Genomic DNA, 22470 nt, shown 5'->3' with positions numbered 1-22470 from the left:
GGTGAGACAAAGGAGCTCACTGAGGACTTGCGGCTGCACATTGTGGCTGCTCACAAGTCAGGAAAGGGCTATAAGGCCATATCTAAATGTTTTCAAGTTCCAGTGGCTACAATGCAAAGTATTATTAAAAAATACAAGACGTTCATCATTGTGGGAAATCTTAGAGGACATGGTCGGAAGCCAAAAGTGACACCTGTGCTGACCAGGAGGATAGTGAGAGAGGTGAAAAATAATCCAAGGATCACCACCAAGGCCATCCTGGTGAATCTGGGCTCTGCTGGTGGCAATGTCTCATGGCAGACAGTCTAACGGACAATGCACACTGCTGGGTTCCACGGACACAGACCAAAAAGGACGCCACTTCTTCAGATAAGGCACACAAAAGCCTGCTTGGCCTTTGCAAATGCTCATCTGACTTCATGAAGACTTCTGGTCTTCTGTTTTATGGTCAGATGAAACAAAAATTGAATTGTTTGGCCACAATGATATATCCTTCATTTGGCGTAAAAAAGGAGAAGCCTTCAACCCTAAGAACACCATCCCCACTGTCAAACATGGTGGTGGGAACCTAATGTTTTTCAGCCAATGGACCAGGGAACCTAATCACAGTAAACGGCACCCTGAAAAAAGAGCGATACATCAAGATTCTCAACAACAACATCAGGCAGTCTGCAGAGAAACTTGGCCTTGGGCACCAGTGGACATTTCAGCACGACAACGACCCAAAACACACAGCAAAAGTGGTGAAGAAATGGTTAGCGGACAAAAACATTAACGTTTTGCAGTGGCCCAGCCAGAGTCCTGACTGAATCCAATTGAAAATCTGTGGAGGGAGCTAAAGATCAGGGTGATGGCATGGAGACCCTCCAACCTGAAAGAGCTGGAGCTCATTGCTAAAGATGAATGGGCAAAAATACCAGTGGAGACATGCAAAAAGCTGGTCAGCAATTATAGGAAGCATTTGATTGCTGTAATGATTATTGAGAAGGGTATGAATAATTTTGGACATGCCACTTTTTGTTCAAATGTAAATCGAGCTGAGAAATATTTTTTTCCACAATGATGCCTCTTGTACATCTTCTTATTATCTTTTGGGAGACGCCTGTGTCATTTCCAATCAAGGGAAAACCTTGCTGGTTGAATAAAAGTAACTTTAAGTCAAAATTTGCCAGGGGTATGAATAATTTCAGAAAATTTTCAATAATTTTTTTTGGCTGTATATCCATATACAGAGAGTGAATAACTGCTGGTGCTGGAGAGTGTGTATATGTATATGTAGCTCACCTCATGTTGACGTGAAAGGACTTGGGTTTGTTGACCTCAAAGCCTCCAGACCAGGTGCAGTTGGGGGTGTCCATGAGGCGCACACACAGCAACTGATCATAGTCATTGCGGGGCCAGTGGAAGACGACACTGGAGCCCGGCAGAGTGGATATGTAACCCTCCGGGTTGGCTGTGCCCTAGGAAAAATGTGTTGATTAATGACTTCTGTCATATTGGTCTTATTGGCCCCTAGTGGGAAAATTGTGAGGACGGGCTACAAATCACACATTTTGACTTACCAATCAAAGGTAGCTATAACAATATTAATGGCTGCATTACATTTAGGTTCCTGTCCGAGGGCCCAAGGTCCCAAACTGGAACATTGTACAGTTCATTTCTTTCTTTTTTGTGGCATTTATTGCAGAAAGATATGAAACAAAGTCCTGGTCTGAACAGGGGATGTCACTGTATTAGGTGTGTGTTTCATCAGCTGGGCTACCTGAACACCTCTAGAACAGTTAGTGAATGTCTCACCTTTCCTCTTGCAAACTCTCTCTGAGCGAAGGCCAGTTTGTGTTTAGAGCGGTTGTCCAACAGGTAGCGTGGGGCAAAGGTCACTATGTGAGTGTCTCTGTAGCGTCCTTTACCTTTCCGGACACTGATGCCTGTGTGGATCAGACAAGGAACAATGAATATCTGACAATAATTTTTGTGGATAATGTGAATGTAGCACACTGCGAAAATGTAATCTCGACAAAGTAAAAAAGCTTAATTTTTTATCTTAAAAAGAGAGAATTAAAAAGCATTTGTATTAGAAAAGTAATCAGATTTTTAAGAAAATATATCCAACTTTGTCTCAATAAGGTAATACAGCTAATATTGAGCTCGATTGAACCAGTAACAAGTTACAACAATGGTTTGAATAATGCTAGTTTTAAGAATTCTAGGCAAGCAAAATTGGCTTACCCCATTGGCAGATTTATTTTGCTCAATACAAAAAAAGAGATCATATTTAGAAATATTTTTGTTGTTTCAAGAAGGACTGTTTTTGCAGTGCAAAGATACTTTGGCTGAAAATCCAACAGTGAACAACACCGAGAAGTAATGTCACCTTTGTAGCTTCATCCAGACCTACTGCCCCAGAACATCACCTTCACAAAAACTCAAAGGAGGGTGACAAACAGCAGTATAGGGACATCAAGCGGAACTACCGTGTTGCCAACTGGCATTCACATAGCTGTAGAAAGCCATACTCAGAGATGCAGGCCTAACATTATAACCAGACAATTGACATTTCAGATGATTACCGCAGCATCTCTGATCACAGTTCAGAACATTGGTCATAATGCATCAGACAGTGTCAGTGACAGCGCCTCTGAATGTCTCCCTGCCTCCGGCTACCAGAAGAAGAGCCACAAGGTAAGAAAAACTAAGCACAGTCGACACAAAGTACTTTACTCTTTAGTTACAAAGGCAAACTTGAATTTGTTAGCAACCACAGTAAAGTCAGTACAGTACCTACAAATTCAGCTGAAAAACAAACTAAATTTTGATTTGACACTACTGCTTGAAAACACACCTGGATCAGCGCCTTGGTAGAATTTTTGATAAGATCACTGATGCAAACACTAGTTTAGGACACACTCATTATGATGCACAACTAGTCATACACATGTCCTTATTCAACACACTCCAAAAATGGTTTCATTTTTAGGTGCCACTACCTCTGTATCTCACCCTAACAGGTTAACTAACTAACCACTAACCTTTCTTCTCTCAATAACCAACGAGTAACTGAGAAACACTCGTTATTTAGCCATAGTGTTTTTGTCATGTTTTGTCATGTTTTTGTTTGTAACTTGTTAACTAACTAACTAACCAACTCTGATTATTGGCAGCTCCATAGTCAGAAACGTGAAGTTAGCGAAGCCAGTGGCCATAGTTAAATGTATCCCTGGGGCCAGAGCGGGCGACATTGAATCATATTTAAAACTGCTGGCTAAAGATAAACATAAATATGGTAAGATTGTTATCCATGTCGGCGGTAATGACACCCATTTACGCCGATCGGAGGTCACCAAAATTAATGTGGAGTCGGGGTGTAACTATGCTAAAACTATGTCTGACTCTGTAGTTTTCTCTGGACCCTTGCCCAATGTGACCAGTGATGACATGTATAGCCGCATGTCGGACTTCCACGGCAGGCTGTCGAGGTGGTGTCCAGCAAACGATGTGGGCTTCACTGATAACTGGAAGCCTTTTTGGGGAAAACCTGGTCTGATTAGGAGAGACGGCATCCATCCCACTTTGGATGGAGCGGCTCTCTTATCTAGAAATATGGCGAAGTTTATTTCTAAAACCTGACAGTCCAGAGTTGGGACCAGGAAGCAGGGCTGCTGTCTTACACACTATTCTTCAAAAGCTGTTTTAGTGAATGAATTAATATCAGATTATGATATTGATTTACTTTGTCTTACTGAGACCTGGTTGTCCCACGAGGAGTATGTCAGCCTAAATGAATCCACACCCCCCGTCATATTAATACTCACATTCCTCGAGGCACCGGCTGAGGAGGTGGAGTGGCAGCCATATATGATTCGAGCGTTTTAATGGACTCTAAACCTAAACTAAATTATAATTTATCTGAAAGCCTTGTTCTTAGTCTTTTTCACCCAAACTGGAAAACACTGCAGTCAGGTCTATTTGTTATAGTGTACCGCGCTCCCTGACCGTACTCTGATTTTATATCTGAATTCTCAGAGTTTTTATCAAGTTTAGTCCTTAAATCAGATAAAGTAATTATTGTAGGTGATTTTAATATTCATGTGGATGTTAACAATGACAGCCTTAGTAACGCATTTATATCATTAATAGACTCAATTGGCTTCTGTCAGAGTGTAAATAAACCAACTCATTGTTTTAATTACACTCTTGACCTTGTTCTATCATATGGCATTGATATTGAACATTTAACAGTCTTCCCACATAATCCTTTCCTATCTGACCATTATTTAATAACTTTTGAATTCATACTATTAGATTATAACCCATTAGGCAAAACTTCCTACAGCAGATGTCTATCTGACAGTGCTGTAGCTAAATTTAAGGAGGAGACTCCTTCAGTGTTTAATTCAATGCCATGTCTGAATTTAACAGAGTCCTATAACAACTTTAGTCCCTTTGAAATTGATAATCTTGTCGATAGTGCTGCAGGCTCACTACGAAGAACATTAGACTCTATCGCTCCTATAAAAAGGAAATTATTAAAACATAGGAGACTAGCACCGTGGTACAACCACCAAACCCACCAAGTAAAGCAAATAGCTAGGAAATCTGAAAGGAAATGGCGCTCTTCCAAATTATCAGAATATCGCTCAATTTGGCAAGATAATCTTAAAACTTACAGAAAGGCCCTCCATAATGCCAGAGGAGCATATTACTCAGCACTAACAGAAGAAAATAAGAATAACCCTAGGTTCCTCTTCAGCACTGTAGCCAGGCTGACAGAGAGTCACAACTCTATTGAGCCACATATCCCCATAACCTTAAGTAGCAATGACTTCATGAGCTTCTTTTATAATAAAATTATTACTGTTAGTGAGAAAATTAATCACCAACTGCCATCAACAGTTATCAGTGGCTCTCCAAGTTCAGGGACTTTTACTAATGTAAACTTAGATATATATTTAGACTGTTTTTCTGCTATCGATCTTCATCAGTTAACTTCAATAATTTCTACATCGAAGCCATCAACCTGTCTGTTGGACCCGATCCCAACTAGGCTGCTTAAAGAAGTTGTTCCCTTAATTGGCACTTCTTTACTGGATATGATTAATCTTTCTTTATTATCAGAATATGTACTGCAGTCCTTTAAAGTAGCTGTAATTAAACCCCTTCTTAAAAAGCCCACTCTTGACCCAGGGGTTTTAGCCAACTATAGACCGATTTCTAACCTTCCTTCCTCTCTAAGATTCTGGAAAAACTAGTTGTTCTACATAACAATAGTTTGAGGATTTTCGGTCAGGATTTAGAGTTCATCATAGCACAGAGACAGCTCTGGTTAAAGTTAATGACCTTCTGATTGCTTCTGACAATGGACTTGTCTCTGTACTTGTATTATTAGATCTTAGTGCTACATTTGACACCATTGACCATGATATTCTTTTACAGAGACTTGAGCATCAAATTCGCATTAAAGGAACCGCACTAAGCTGGTTTAAGTCATATGTATCAGATTGTTCGCAGTTTGTACATGTTAACGATGAATCTTCAATAAATACTACAGTTAGTCATGGAGTTCCACAAGGTTCTGTACTTGGACCAATACTACTTACTTTATATATACTCCCTTTAGGCAACATTATTAGGAATCACTCCATTAACTTTCACTGTTATGCAGATGATACGCAGTTATATCTATCGATCAAGCCCGATGAAATTAATCAATTATCTAAATTACAAACATGTCTTAGGGACATAAAATCCTGGATGAGCTGCATTTTTTTGATGTTAAACTCAGAAAAAAAAATTCTTGTTCTTGGTCCCAAAAACCTTAGAGACTCACTGTCTAAAGACATAGTTACTCTAGATGGCATTACCTTGGCCTCTAGCACCACTGTCAGGAATCTGTTACTGTGCACCTGTCTGTCTGTCTGTCTGTGTGTCTCTCTCTCTCTCTCTCTCTCTCACCCCAACTGGTCGAGACAGACGACCACCCACCTAGAGCCGAAGGATCTGTCCTAGGTTTCTGCCTTTTAATAGGCAGTTTTTCCTTGCCCTTGTCGCCAAGTGCTTGCTCATGGTGGTACTGTTGGGTCTCTGTAAATAATCTTATAAAGAGTTCGGTCTAGACCTGCTCTGTTTGAAAAGTGTCCTGAGATAACTTCTGTTATGAATTGGCCCTATACAAATTGAATTGAATTGAATTGAATTGAATTGAATTGAATTGAATTGAATCATAGTTTGGTGCGCCTTTAAACCACTGTTGTACCAACAAATTATACTGATGTGTTTTTTATAGTACCTACACGATGCATTAAAAATTTCAAAAAAGCCTGGTGCACAGTATAAAAGTGAAGCGAGTGCTGCTTAACTAGAAAAAATAAATTGCATGGCATCAACAGTTTAAGGACTTTTAATAATCCCAGAAGGTCATGAAAACAAAAGACTGCAATTTATTTCATTTCATTTTCTTTGTATATGGCAAATGGACACTACTTGCACTGATCAGCCATAACATGAACACTTCTAGGCTGGATTACTGCAATTTCTTATTATCAGTTTGCCCCAAAAAGTTAATTAAGACGCTCCAATTAATTCAGAACGCTGCAGCACGAGTACTGACAGGAACTAGGAAAAGAGATCATATCTCTCCTGTACTGGCTTCTCTGCACTGGCTCCCTGTAAAATTTAGAATAGAATTTAAAATCCTCCTCCTCACCTACAAAGCTCTTCATGGCCAGGCCCCTTCATATCTTAAAGAGCTCATAGTACCCTATTACCCCACTAGAACACCGCGTTCTCTGAATGCAGGGCTACTTGTGGTTCCTATAGTCTCAAAAAGTTGAGACTATAGAGTATTAGGGCCAGACTAAGAGAAAAAAATTTCTTTTTTACTTTATTCCCGTAATATTATGACTTTATTCTCATAATATTGTGACTTTATTTTTGCAAAATTATGACTTTTTTCTCGTAGACCTAATATTATGACTTTATTCTTGTAATATTATGACTTTTTTTCTCGTAATGTTACAACTTTATTCTCGTAGACCTAATATTATGACTTTATTCTCCTAATTTTCCCCCAAAAAATAAAAATATAAAAGCTTATAGTTAGGGCTGGCTCAGGTGAGTCCTGAACCATCCCTTAGTTATGCTGCTCTAGGCCTAGACTAGCGGGGGATTTCCCATGATGCACTGAGCTCCTCTCTTCCTCTCTCTCTCTTTCTGCACACATTCATGTTCCATTAATGCATGTTACTGACTTCACTTCTTCCCCAGAGTTCTTGTGCTTTCTCGTCTCGCAGGTTCTCATGGATCCTGGTGGAGCCTCCTGCCATGGTCCTGCTTGACTCCCATTGCTAATATCACTGATATTATTAGGGACCTTGCAAGCGACCGCTGGAGGTTCCTATTGTTTTTGCTTTGTTTCTTCTTACCTATTATTAGGGACCTCGCAAGCGACCGCTGGAGGTCCCTATTGTTTTTGCTATGTTTCTTCTTACTTATTATTATTTTTAGCACTTTTGATTGCGTTTTTGCCCCCCTGAACATATACGAAAAGTCAATTTTATTTGGCAAAGTGGTCAGGCCTGGTGAAAAATTTTATATTCTATGCGTCGCTTTTGGGTTGGCCAGTAGGTGGCGCTACTATCATAAAAAATGCGTTTAGGCTAATAACTTCTGCATAGTTTGTCGCACATTCAAAAAACTGGTATCCACGCGTTCGGTGAATGGAGCTGAATCCCTCCATATAGGCCCCGCCCACTTCCGCCTAGAATTTTTTTTTGTTAGAGCACGAAATGTCCTTAAACTACTTTTTCGTGTTCCTCCGACACGCTTTGTCCGATTAACACACATTTTTTCACCTAGCACCTGGGGACCGCCCTGGCAAAAAAAGTAATTTTAACATTTTTGAAATTTCAAACAATAAGCACGCTATAAAATTAGCACTTCCTGTGGATTTTTCGTCAAAAAAGGAAGAGGACCATTTCTTAACATTGGTATGTTCGATTGACACCAAACTTGGGTGCATAGTTCCACATGTCCTCCTTAGGCACCGTGCACAATTTCAGACCATTACCACTAGGTGGCGCTCTTTAAAATGAAGAAGTTTATATCTCTGCAACGGCACGTGTGATTAAAATGAAACTTGGTAGGATGCTTGCCCATGGCTCCCTGAGGCTCACCAAAAAAGGAAAAAAAATCAGGCCACTGGGTGGCGCTCTGGTGGCAGGATAAATCACTGTGCGGAGACCGTAATAGTTATGAATATGAAATTCACAGGGCACATGTAGAGTAGTGCCGGAAATTCACATACCAAAAATCGTGTTTGTCGTGTGTGTAGCGCCCCCTACAGGATAAAAAAACAGCAGCCCCAGTGCCACATTTCACCGATATGTATGAAACTCGGTAGGCACGTGTAACATGCCAGGACGTACAAAAAAGCCTCTTGGACTCATACCCGAAACCCCACAGGAAGTCGGCCATTTTGATTTAAAGTTTCACTTTCGGTGAACTTTTCGCGTTTTATTTGAACGAACTCCTCCTAGGGAATTTATCGGATCAACTTCCAATTTAATCAGCGCAATCTAAAGACATTCATGATTAAAAGTTGTGCTATTTGCGACATTCCGTCAAACGGCGTACCCGTGGCGTTGCGTTGAATTTCGACCATTCACCATAAACAGATAGTACTCAACTTCAGTGTACAGTCCCACCCTGAACACGTCCTCATAACTTCAGCGTACATGATCCAATCTCAATGAAACTTCACGTGTTTGACAACAGTCCCACCCTGAACTTGTCTACATGACAATATTTAGACATAGTGATAGCGCCACCTTCTGGCAACAGGTGGTAAGCGCTGCATGGCGATTTTGTGCTGCGTTACGTGAAATGACCGTGCCAGTGACGACTTGTCAAATTCAGCGGATTCGCCATGAAATGCCACTCATAACTTCAGTGTGCAATGTCCAATCTCCAGTGAACTTCATATATTCTGTAACAGTCTCGCCCTGAACACGTCCTCATCACTTCAGCGTACGTGGTCCAATCTCAATGAAACTTCACGTGTGTTACAACAGTCCCGCCCTGAACTTGTCTACATGACAATATTAAGACATAGTGATAGCGCCACCTTCCGGCAACAGGTGGTAAGCGCTGTGTGGCGATTTTGAGCTGATTTACGTGACATTTTCATGTTGTGGTCCCCAAGTGTTACGACGGCACGCGATGCGGCCGCAGCATGCCCCAAGTTGGGTGGGGTGCGAGGTCCCGCTCAACGCTGCTTGCAGCTTTAATTATTATTATTATTATTATTATTAGGGACTGAGCCAGCAACCGCTGGAGGTCCCTATTGTTTTTGCTCGATTTCTTACCTATTATTATTATTATTATTTTTAGGAACTTTGATTGCGTTTTCCCCCCCCTGAACATATACGAAAACTCAATTTTATTTGGCAAAGTTGTTAGGCCTGGTGAAAAATTTGATATTCTATCTTCTAAAAAAATACGCCCCTAGGTGGCGCTCTTTTGGCATGATAAATCACTGTGCGGAGACCATAATAGTTATGAATATGAAATTCACAGGGCACGTGTAGAGTAGTGCCTGAAGCTCACATACCAAAAATCGTGTTTGTCGTGTGTGTAGCGCTCCCCTACAGGATATAAAAACAGCAGCCCCGGCGCCACGTTTCACCAATATGTACGAAACTCGGTAGGCACGTGTAACATGCCAGGACGTACAAAAAAGCCTCTTGGACCCATACCCGAAACCCCACAGGAAGTCGGCCATTTTGATTTAAAGTTTCACTTCTGGCGAACTTTTCGCGTTGTATTTGAACGAACTCCTCCTAGGGAATTTATCGGATCTGCTTCAAAATTTGTGAGTACAGTCAAAAAATGGTTCTGATTAAAAGTTGTGCTATTTGTGCATGTACATTAAAGGGCATGTCCGTGGCATGCTCTCAAAGTTGGCCAGGTTGAATCGAATGTCAAACTGTGATACCATTTCCGGCATTACTCAGTCTTCCAGCTTCTTTTTGCCTTGTATTTGAACAAACTCCTCCTAGAGAATTTATCGTATCTGCTTCAAAATTGGTCAGTACAGTCAAAAAACATTGCTGATTAAAAGTTGTGCTATTTGTGAATGTACATTAAAGGGCGTGTCCGTGGCGTGGCATCAAAGTCAGCCGTTTTGAATTCCGTGCTCAATTTTGTGATTTTTTGTGTTGTATTTGAACGAACTCCTCCTAGGGAATTTATCGGATCTACTTCAAAATTGGTCAGTACAGTCAAAAAATGGTGCCGATTAAAAGTTGTGCTATTTGAGACTGTACGTTGAACTGTCTGTGGCGTGAGGTCAAAGTTGGCCACTTTGAATTCTGTCGTCATACAAACTGATTGAAAAGTTGAGCTATTTGTGACTGTGCGTGCCAGTGACAACTTGCACGCAGCAGATTTGCCATAAAATAGTGCTCATAACTTCAGTGTGCAATGTACAATCTCCAATAAACTTAATATATTCTGAAACAGTTTTGCCCTGAACACGTCCTCATAACTTCAGCGTACGTGGTCCAATCTCAATGAAACTTCACGTGTTTGATAACAGTCTCACCTTGAACATGTCTACATGACAACATTCAGACATAGTGATAGCGCCACCTACTGGCAACAGGAAGTAAGCGCTGCGTGGTGATTTTGAGCTGATTTACGTGAGATTTTCATGTTGTGGTCCGTACGTGTTACGACGGCACGTGACGCTGCTTGCAGCTTTAATTATTACTATTATTATTTTTACTAAAGATACTATCATTTCTATGGTCACTGCTCATTGTCCCCCATCGTTGATGTCGTCGACGTCATCATCTTCTTCATGTTCATCATTATCAGTCACTCCCAATAGTATAGTTGTTGCTACATCTTCTCTCTCTCTCTCTCTCTCTCTCTCTCTCTCTCTCTCTCTCTCTCTCTCTCTCTCTCTGAATTGAATTCTGACACATTTCTATCAGAACCAGCATGAACTTTTTCAGCAATTTGAGCAACTTGTCTGTTGGATCGGACCACACTTCTGTGTCTTGATTTAATGATGTGTAATACACAATCCAGAAACTAGTTCAGTTAGTGCTCTCCATTAATTCTGATTGTGACTGTACCAACTTGCCTATGTTGTAGATGAGGCCAGGCCTGTTCCCGTGCTGAATGACCTTCACTGCCCTGACTCCACTCCCTCCATCCAGGGAGAAGCCCTGGCACCAGCCTGGAACTCCATCTGGGTGGATCCCTTTCCCAATCCGCATCGTGCACCTGGGATTGATTTGGATAAATGGAATGTAATACTGAGAACTACCTAGAGGTGTGCACTGCCTGGTTTTATGAATATTTTCTTGCATATGTAGATTCTGAGGTTTGTGAGTATGCAGTGTTTTAGGATGGAGTTTTATAAATGAGGTCCCAGCTTTTTGACACACACTTACATAGCAGGCTGCTCCTTGTCAGTGTAGCAGAACAGTAATGGACTTAGGCTTCGGGCCAACTCATGCTCCTCAAACTGTCCTGCTGCATCAGATTTGCCATTGTCCTGACGGAAAATTAATGGCAGACCTGAGGGAGGAATATGGCTTTAGGGAATAATAATTAAGAAGCTTGTTCTGATTGGATTGTTTTTGTAATTGTAGAATCTGCACAACTTTTGTTTAACAACAAAGAAAACATTACCGGTCTTGTTGATAAGCCAGTAGGGGGCCGAAATCAGGATCTTCAGTGCCCCTTGTGCTCGCAGGATGATGCGAATAGTGAGGCAAAGCAGATGTTTGTTGGTATCATATAGCCTCATGCGTACCACGTAGTTCTGAGTTCCTGGGGGAATCAGCAGCTCTTTGCACACAGGGAAGTTCTCAAGTAGGACTCCTGAAAGACACACATCATTACACCAGGAGTGAGAGGAAGGAAAAGGTTTAGGAAATGAACAGCAGCCAGTGACAGTCCTGACCTAGCTCCATGTTCTGCGAGGTGTCAGCAGCATGGAGCACGGCCTCTTTCCCTGGTCTCAGCGAGCCTTTAATGGACGTTCCTTTGATGTAGTAGTTGAGATCACAGGGTAGCAGGTTGGCCAGTACCATGGTGGGCAGCAGATAGATGGTGTGGCCTGGCTGTCGGTAGATCTGCTTGGCACTGCCAGAAACCCTCTTGGCAGGCTGCTGCTCGGGGTAATTCTCCTTCTTGATGACCACACAAAACCTGTAAGATGCAGACATATGAGGAGAACGGTACCAGATGTGAGGAAGACTAGAACCAAGAACAGGATTTCTGACCGACTGTATCTACCTGAAGTTCCGCTTGAGGTTGTCGTCAAAGTCTGCTGACTGACACTCCCTCTTACTGCTGCTGATCTCTCCGGGTCGCTCCACGCTGGTCCAGTGGATGGGAACCTTACAGAAGAACAAGCCTAGGCCTTTGGGCCGAGCCTGCAGCCGCCATGATGTCAGGTGAAGGGGGACTGCCAAGGCCTGGCCAGGCAGTATGGGAGGCAACATTACTGGTTCTGTTAACACAGGGACACAGTTGGCTTCATTAAAATAACACAGGACCTTAATTAAGGGTTGAAAAAATATAAATAAAATTAAAGCGGGACCTCGCCATCAACCTACGTCTGGGCCTGCACGGCGGTCAAACACCGCATCACAGCTTGAGATTTGATTCAAGCTGGCCAAATTTGATGGCACGCTACAGACACGCCCTTCAACGTACAGTCACAAATTGCACAACTTTTAATTAGCAACATCCTTTTTAAAAAACGGCTGCTAAATCCAAAATGGCCGACTTCCTGTTGGGTTTATGAAATGGCACCCAGTGGCTTTTTTGTGCGTCAGGATAAGATCTACGCGTATGCCAATTTTTATGCATATCGGTGAATGGGGCCCCTGGTGGTACAGTTTATGGGCCCCTGAGGTGCCATTTTGCCATGCTCATAGTGGACCCCTAGAAAATAATTTGTTTTTGCACCACGATTGACATGTGCCTGAGAGTTTTGAGCATGGGAAAGCCTCCAAAAATGCGATTAATTTGTTACTTAAATAAGAATCCTTACAGATACAATAGGGCCTTCGCACAGTCAGTTGCTAGAGCCCTAAAAATAACAATTCCAAACACTCAAAGCGCTTTTACACAACATGCCACATTCACCGTTTCACAGAGCGATGGTAAATTGGACAGAAACTCATTCATTCACATTCACTCAACGATGCACAGACAACATTCTATAGAGTTCTCTAAATCTTACACACTGGTCTTTTAAATGATCAGAATAAAATAAAATCAGAACGGTATATCAGACAATCTTGGTTGCACAGGTTTGTATGATTATTTAATTTAGTAAACAGTGAACAGAAAAAAAAAAGAGGAGCAGTGTCTTACTGTCAGGAGCAGAGGGGCTGTCGAGTCTGACCTCCATAGGGACATCTAGCCGGTTCTTCACCATGAGGGCTGAGCGGACAGTAATGACCTTCCTTGCACTGCCCTCCATTGTGATGGAGAAGACCACTCTGACCGGAGGCAGGGCCGAAAACTGAGGGGCCAAAGGGATTCACACACAAAACAAGTCACCATCGGGACATTTGACCACTCTGCAGCGGAGGAATAAGCTGTGGAGCCTTATAATAAACTAAATTTGACCATGTGTCTGTATGTATGTAGATTTCTGCTTGCGGCTGAAAAGATCTGCAGTTGAGTTTCAAACTAAATACGCAGCCATGACTTTTCTTTGTTTTGATATCGGCATTATATATCTGCCATCGATCACCCTGCTCTCTAAATATTGGCATTAGCCATTGAAACTTGCCAGACTTACATAAACATGAGGGTGGATGATGTTGGTCCTGCTGATAGGACTGCCAACCTGTGGGAGTAAAGAAATAGGAAAGATTTAACTCAAACTCTTGGCCAATTTGTCAGAAACATTGTAAACATGACTTTGGAGGTTTTGACTTATTCTCACAGTGTTGGAAGAGTTGTTTCTGTCTGCAGCTGCGTAACGGAAGAAAACGCCCACTTTGTCCACAGACACCGGCTTAACCTGCTCCCATCCACACACCCGAACCAGCAGCTGGTGCAGCTTCAGCTCATGAGTGTGTCTGCAGAGGAGGAGGGATCACAGGATCAGTGATACACAACTACAATGTACCAAAAAAACTCCATCATGCTGTAGCTCAGAGGCAGAGCAGGTCGTCCCCTAATCGGAAGGTTGTTGGATCGATCCCCAGGTCCTCCTGCCACATGTCGAAGTATCCTTGAGCAAGAACTGAACCCCAAATTGCTCCCGATGCATAGCATCACTGAGTGAATGTGTGTAAAAGGGTGAATGTGGCACGTAGTCTAAAAGCGCTTTGAGTGGTCGGAAGACTAGAAAGGCGCTATACAAGTACAGGTCCATTTACCATTTACCATCATTTATACACAGACAAAAGCACTGCATAGTACTTAACAACAATAACTGAATATGAATATGAATATAATATAGTTAAGTGAAATATACTGTATGGATATTTCATATTATATTCAACAATAACAATAACAGTAGAGAACAGATAAACTGTACAATGAACCCAAACAGTGAACATAGTAACTGTAGGAAGTTTGTGTAAAACCAGAGATTTGTATGATTTTTGAGCAGATTATAGATATAGAAATTTTAGGAACTTTTTATGCAATTCTCTATATCATGTATTCTTCTTATAATTTAATGCAGGACGAGGCTGTTTATCAGATAGTAAAAGCTCTGTGAATATAGATTGTGTTCAGGTCTTCACCGTCAATCAATTGTCAATCAATTGTTATCAAAGTTGGCAGGTCACCAAACCCCAGCAATCAAGCCGATTTATCACATTTTAAGACAAATCTGACAGGATGGAGAACCCGAGTATCATTAAGTTCCAGCGTGCAGTGAAATGTTTTCAGACAGAAAGAATGATGGCCAAACCAGTCACCAGTATCATAAACACTTTCATATTCACTGGACAAAATCCACATGTGCTGTGAATGTGAATCAGAGCTATACCGGTGGCGGAGCTTCTCGCGGGCTTCAAACTCAAAGGGAATCTCCTCCCCAGGCAGCACCTCTCTCCACTGGCTGACATTGTGAGTGTCATCAGCTCCTGGACCGTGGATGTCTGAGATGGAGTCTGCACTGCTGCTGTGAGACAGCGCCACCCTGTGGGGAGCATATGAATAGATTTACCTGGAGACAGTTTCTCACTGACGCTGAAACTATTGGTCAGCAGGAGAGAACCCCTCCACTCTAAAGTTAAATATGAATTTACATTTCTTTACACATCGTCACACAAGAAATAGTACTGTCTTTAACAGACAAACTAACTATCACCACTGTCACATGTACACTAACATATTAGTATGCAGTGCTGATCCAGTGATCTATGAGCCTGACATGTGTCTTGGGGGATCAGATCAGAAGAGGACAGCTCTGAATACAAGTGTAAATGGGCATTAAAATGCACTGCTAACCAATCACTCAAACCACTTGCAGAGGTAGTTTGCGACGCATTTGATCACATATCTTTTGTAGTGTAGACGATAAAGCGTCCTGGGCCACATTGTTCAAGTCTCACCAAATTTGGCATTTGCTCTGAGCTCACAAGAATATATTTCATATGTGACCAAATTTGGAATGCATTTGGTACTGTCATACCAAATGTGGAAAAAATGTTTTCTTCAAAAAAATGTTTTCTTCATTATACAATATATTACCATCTACTGTTTTTTTTGGGAGCACAGGGCACTACTTGCAAATATAGTTATTCCTTCAAATCTGCCAAACATGCTGTATCTCCAGTTTGTAGTACATGTATTTACGGTGCCATACACAGTTATGGTTATGTCTCCACGTACCTTGTGGGGGTTGTAGTCAGGGTGGCAAACCACATCGTGCATCCTGTGTGGTTGCGGAGAGCGTAGGCCACGAATGGCTGCCTCCTCTTGGACAGCTTAACATCAGCTGGAAACAGAAATGAAGACCGGATCAGAGACGAGTGTACTTACTTTAGTAGTGTTTGTTTAACTATAACAGTCATGCACTTGCTTTCTTCTTGGTCTCTGATACTTAAAAAGCAGCCGGCACAGATGCCTTGAAAGTCTTTCCTTTAAAGGGGCGCTCCACCAATTTTACACAAAAAGATTTCCCTTAGTACTCATAGGGACAACTAGTCAGCCTGTAAAAAACAGCTGAATAGTACTTCTGTGGCTCTGGAGACACTCCTGATGATATCATAGGGCGTGATTTATCTCAGTCTACATGAACTGGGGTTGAGAAAAGACGCTTTTAGGTGCATTTCTGTTGCTTTGATTTTTTTTTCAAATGTGCCCCAAACTTTATAGAAATCTCTGGAGAACCCCTTTAAAAAAGGCAACTTCTTTAGAAATGAAAAATCATACTTCTTTTTGTAAATCTGCAATTATAACTTTTTATATATAACAACAGTTATAATTGGCTTGGCTTATTGCCATTTTTTTCACATTCTACGTATGAACATACAGTGATGTGGAAACTAAAAGCACACAAACAAAAGCAATCTGTATATCAAACATGATTTCCATAGATTTCAGTGAAAGTAAACCATGTGGCTTTATACTTACCATCACACTGTATTATTATTATTGTATACAAGATTTCGAAATGTTACCAAACGCCAGAAAACTCTACAGTAAATGAGTATTTAAAAAAAAAAAAAAACCCCAAAACAAATGAACAATTACAAATTTACTCTTTGGCCAACTAACCATTTAGCATATGACTGCAACAAATTTAACCTCAGTGTCCAGCAGTCATTGAATTTTTTTAGATTTACCCTTTAGTTTATATTTATCAGATGTCAAAACAAAAATTATTTATTTATATACCCAAAGTAGTCAGGGTTCCCACTGTTTTAAACAAATCATTTTCCAGGATGCGTGGGAACCCTGGGCCTGGTAGTATTAAAAAGTACAGGAGACAAAGAAACTGCCCAAACTGGATAATGGAGGATAATCAAATGAACTACAGAACACTTCTCTATCCTACACAATGTACAACAGTCTACACAGAAGACTACTGTGCCAAAATGTAGTGAATTTTCACAATGGATTCTCAAATACTGGCCGTGCTGTGCAAACCATGTCATGCTGCTCAGGCAAAAAGAAATTTCATAAGAGGAGGAAAGACAGGACAGGCACCGATCATAATTATATCTAATAAGACAGATTTTAAAGCTTCAGTAGGGAACTTAAAAATAACTTTTTTTTTTATCATATTTACTATATATTTATCAAACTTTCACTATATCCTGACAGTAGTACATAAGACAGATAATCTGTGAAAAAATCAGGTTCTTCTGGCTCTCCTTGGTGCTCCTAATGGCATTTGCAAAAATCCACTGGCCCTGGACGAAAATGCAGCGGTGGCGGTGTCATATGGATCTTGCATGTGGGTGTGGCAAAATGGCTTGACAGCCCCCCCTAAGTAGCATCATATACAGTATGTATGAAAATCGGTATGCAGATGTATGTTAAAAGCCTGTTGGAGCTATATCCAAAACCCATCAGGAGGTTGGCCATTTTTAATTAAGTAGTAATTTTTATCAGTTTAAACACTTATGAATTGCTCAAATCCATTTCAAATTTCGTCATTATAAACTATTTGCGATGGAAAGCAATCAAAAACTTAAGTTTTCATTGAACGACGTGTGTGGACTTGTAACTTGAGTGTACATAGTCTAATCGGTCCCAAACAATGTGTGTGGTGGTCTACACTTAAAATGCTGACACAACTCACGACTGCATCTGTCCTTGTTGGCATATTGCACATGGTGCTGCTACCTGTGGATCAGTCGAATACTGTGACACCATTGGAGGGACAGTATATAAAAACATAAGGTGAGAGACACAATCTAATAACACATTATCTGTTTAAGATGTTTGCAAATTTCACAGATTTTTTGTGGTCTAGAGTGTTCCAGAAAATGTAAACTTAATTGGTCAATGACGTCATATCCCCTTTGTGCATGCATCAGGGTTGTGGTTGTCTGCCAGAAGCTGTCATACATTGACTTTTTATCCAGTTTGAAGGCACATTTTTACCATCCGAGCTGAGCCAACGTTAGCAGCAGCTCAGCTCACAGGCCCACCGGGAAGTCCTTTGTCTGCCCAACAGAGTGGGAGAAACAGTCATTTTTAAGGTGGAACTGCTTTATTCAGAGTTTTAGCGATTTGTTTTGGAGAGGAGGAGACCTCTGTGGATAATTAGGCTCCCAGTAGAAACCTTCTGAACCACGAACACCGAAGGAATCCTAACTGGGAGAAGCTGACAGCAATGACAGCAATGCAGGTGAATATAACAACTCACATGATCCCACACTACTTCATTGCGTCATCAAACTGTTTTGTTATTGTACCCCCTTATGGCAGAAATTACATGTTGTACATAGTGATGATTGATGTTTATTCTGTCTTACACAGAGGTTTATGCATTATTATTATTATCAAGAGCCACAATCAAAGGAGCCGCAAATATTACTGCAAATTCTATTTTTATTTTCTTGTTGCTTATTTGTGTTCACTCAGAGGCTGAAAATGTAATAAGAATATCTTTTACAGGATATTTGTTGCCCATTTTAAACCAACAGGAGCAACAGTAGAGAGAAACAAGGGGGTGAGAGAATGACACGCAACAAAGGGTTAGGGTTCATGGGACGTTTATGGTCAGTGCCGTAAGCCACAGGGCCGCCCCACACAACAGTTCTCATACGGATATTAGTTATAATTTGTACTGTGATCATTTTTGAACAATTGCTACTAGCTATTTTGCCTCACAACACTGCAGGATGTCTAAGCACCTATTGGAAACAATTGATAATGAGTGAATCAGAGCTTGGATACGGAGTGTGCTGCTGAGGGAGACTGTCTGGGTAACTAAACTCTGAACTGTACCTCTGGAGTGAATCTGCTGCTCGAGGCAGGTCAAGCTGGCTGTGCTCCTAGTTCTAAGGTGAGCAAGAGGAGCACCTGATAGTAGAGAGAGACAGTTACTGCACAACAGAAACACATGCAGAGGGAACACACAAGAGGGTTAGAGTTTCATCATCCTCATTCCGTACTCCATGTTGGCAATCAGCACTCTGCAAATCAATACGTTTATGACCAGTGCAATTCATGCTTCATTTCTATTCACGTGTTCAGAACAACAACCAACATATGACAAGTCATTTCCCATTCAACTGAGGGACCAGAAGAACTTGGCTGATGAGTGCTAGTTATGTCATTAGCACTTCTTAGCTAATGAACTAAGCATTATAAAAGGCAGAAAAACTTCCTGTTCTGCCAACAGCTCTTCAGAATAGAGCAACCTATCAACCAAGTTTCTCACAGGATGAAAGCAGACAACCAAAGTGACCAACCAAAGCCCCACCAACTCTAAACAAGCTGCTTTCAGGTTAACTGGTGTTATTCTATGTTTTTCTTATTATCAAAAAATCCCATGAAAATATCAGAACCAAATGTATGGGTCATTCTATGTCAAAACAGATAGCGGTTTTGTTCAAACTTTATGTATATCCTCTTTTACATTAAGAAATAAATTCTGTAAAATATTTTTATGCCGCGTAATTTTAAGTTTTATTACACCCCTTAAGATCTGTGAAGCTTTGGCGACCCAAAGCGATGAAATTTGTTAAAGGTTTGAAAGGCACAAGCAGATGTATAATAAGGCCTTATTTCCGAAATAAGGCTTGTTTTAACATGTTAGCCATGAAATAATTTGTGCAAGCTACCTTTACTAACCTTTTTAATTGTTTTGGACTGTGGTGATGTTTTTAGGTTCTGTGTATCACGGTGCTGTACGTTTTATAAATTGGTTCCTGTATTCATCATTGTAAACTTTATGATTTGGTTGGACTGGCCACCATCACTAAATCTAAGTAAACAATTTATTTTGTATATTTTTGTGTACAAGGCCATGCTGAATAAACTCCCTCTAAACTGAATGTAATCTCCTGACTTAAAAGTCCAGCATTCTTCAAGTTTTTCTACCAGGGGTAAAGGGTTTTCACTGAGTTAGGGAAAAAAGCTTTCTCTTCCTTTCCTCCTTGGACTTGAAATAATTAGCAAAACATACTGCATATTAATGATGAATGGATTTGGTCCTTTCCTTGTGTGTGAGTTTTCCCTGTAGACGGTGTTTTTATTTCTATTTAAATTGTAACTGGTGTGCTTTCTTGGCCAGGTCTCTCTAGGAGATTTCAATCTCAAGGGACTTCCTGGTTAAATAAATAAAATAAAAGATGTCATATTTTTAGAGTGATTGATTGTGTGTTGATTGTGCCAAATTTAAATGGCTCCAACATCATCAGAATCTGAGATATGGCGAGCATGACAAGCCAAGGTTGAAATTAGTCCCGATTTTCGCATCTCAAAACGTTGCGTTGCTCATTTCAGCAAACATTTTTTTTTCAAAATATATTATTTGGTGTCAAATAGTAAATATATAAGATCTGAACAAAATGTAAACAAAAACATTTATCTAATTTGACACAGAATGTAATACTTGACTTTAAGCCCATATAGATACATTCACTGTTGGTTTGGCTCACCATGTGAGATTTGTTGATGAATGTCTACAATAATCTAGACTTATAATTTACTTTGGCAACAATCTATTTTAGTGTCCTTTGACATGGTAGATACACAAATAACTGACCTAAGATCACATCATACTTTCTTCAGTATGTAGTTAATTGTGCAAATTCTAAGGGTGGAACTGTCGTGCAGATTGTGTAGCCATTTTAGCATGTTAATTCTGACAAGCTCTGGTAGGACAACAGCAAATATTTTTTATTTAATTAATATTTTTATTTTTGTGAAGATGTTTGTGGTACTGTGTGTAGCTGGCACTCACTCTGTCCACAGCTAGGTGGGTCGACTGATGAGCCCATCCAGGGCAGGGGGGAGACTGGGGGGTCTGTTCATTACAGTAGTCAGCTATCCAGGAGCTCTTGGTGGTGTTGTATTGTTCTGGAAGGACCAGATAAAAACATGTTCAATGTTTCTGGCTTTTGGGACAAGTCTAACACTGCGACTGGAAACTAGCACCAACTGGTGCTGAGTTATCTGTCTGAACACTGTGTGAACAATCTGTGCATGTTTGTTTCTGCACTCACCCAACAGGACAGAAGTGATGTTGATGTCTAGTCTCTGCTTGGCTCGAATCCCCATCTTGAGACGCGGAGGGTGGAGACGGCCAGCAGCCTGCTGCTGCCAGGACAAGAAGCAAGGCCAGGGCTCGATGAAGGGCTCCCAGCCTGGTACACACATGATAAAGATTACCACCCTGTGGCTTTAAACTGAGATATGTTTTGTCATTCATAAACAGCAACATCCCATCTGTTGATCCAGTTTGCTTAGAGGTCTAATCAATTTGTAGATAAAATCATCTCACTTGCTCTGCACTTTGGTGTAGAACACACCGATAACAGAGCTGCCTCCAAAACTCAATGATTCGACTCATCAGTGGAGAAGAGCCCGAGTCAATTCACATTATGTCAGTGGAAACTGCACTGTACATCCATTTTACACAGAGCGACAGCATGGTAGGCTGTAAACTTTACAAACTCAGTCTCAAAATGACCACAAACCACAAAACTAACTGTAATGGAAGTGGAGAAGAGATAGTTAGATAGAGATAGTTAGGTAGGGCAGCGTGACACTGGACAGCGGGGCAGCGGCATTTGAACCAGATGGGGGTTCAACCTCCTCTACTGCGGAGAAACGCTCCGTGGTGGGCTGAGATTTTATACTATGAGCAGGACACACACTTTCCCTGACTGTGTGGAAATCTGATGATTTCAAGTATAATTACCTGACAGCTCTCTGTTATAGTAGTCTCCAGACAGAGTGAAACTGGCGTTGCCTTCCTGGGTGGAACCAATGCGCTGCAGCACATAAAGCCCTGCAATAACAAACAGTGTGCAGATCTCAAGTTAAGATACAAGATGTTCATCCTCAACATCCTGGATGTGTAATTATTTACTCATTAAATAATAATTATTATTAAAGATGCAAGCAGCGTTGGGCGGGACCTCACACTCCACGCAGCTCGGGGTGTGCTGCGGCTGTGTCACGTGCCGTCGTAACATGTGCGGACCACAACAGGAAAATTTCACTTCAATCAGATCAAAATTGCCACGCAGCGCTTATTTCCTGTTGGCAGTAGGTGGTGCTATCATTGTATCTGAATATTGTCATGTAGATGTGTTCAGGGCAGGACTTTGAGTTATGGGCTTTCTGGGGGGCGTGGCTAAGACATTTTGCTTATTGTTAAGATTCACACGATGTCATCGTCGTCAGGAGTTCTGACAGGATTTTAGCTGGATCTGGTCAATCTGCTGGAAGATATACAGTAAAGTATAAAAATTATCTATCACTATTACTGAATATTGTCATGTAGAT

The 22470-nt window shown here is 41.1% G+C and overlaps 1 protein-coding gene across 1 annotated transcript in view; it reads right to left on the bottom strand.

The window, feature by feature from the left end:
• vps13d (vacuolar protein sorting 13 homolog D) overlaps positions 1-22470 on the bottom strand; it is a 112835-nt gene that overhangs the window by 27116 nt on the left and 63249 nt on the right. Inside the window, 17 exon segments of the mRNA XM_051425983.1 lie at positions 1285-1460; positions 1798-1928; positions 11147-11289; positions 11460-11586; positions 11701-11892; positions 11975-12222; positions 12310-12526; positions 13399-13549; positions 13832-13879; positions 13979-14114; positions 15038-15190; positions 15886-15991; positions 18958-19032; positions 20921-20983; positions 20986-21036; positions 21183-21323; positions 21881-21970. Coding sequence (XP_051281943.1) covers positions 1285-1460; positions 1798-1928; positions 11147-11289; positions 11460-11586; positions 11701-11892; positions 11975-12222; positions 12310-12526; positions 13399-13549; positions 13832-13879; positions 13979-14114; positions 15038-15190; positions 15886-15991; positions 18958-19032; positions 20921-20983; positions 20986-21036; positions 21183-21323; positions 21881-21970 — 2248 coding nt within the window.

The sequence above is a fragment of the Dicentrarchus labrax genome, unplaced genomic scaffold, assembly GCF_905237075.1.
Source record: "Dicentrarchus labrax unplaced genomic scaffold, dlabrax2021, whole genome shotgun sequence".
NCBI lineage: Eukaryota > Metazoa > Chordata > Actinopteri > Moronidae > Dicentrarchus > Dicentrarchus labrax.
Note: the sequence above shows the minus strand (reverse complement) of the source record. Positions and strands in the feature narration are given on the sequence as shown.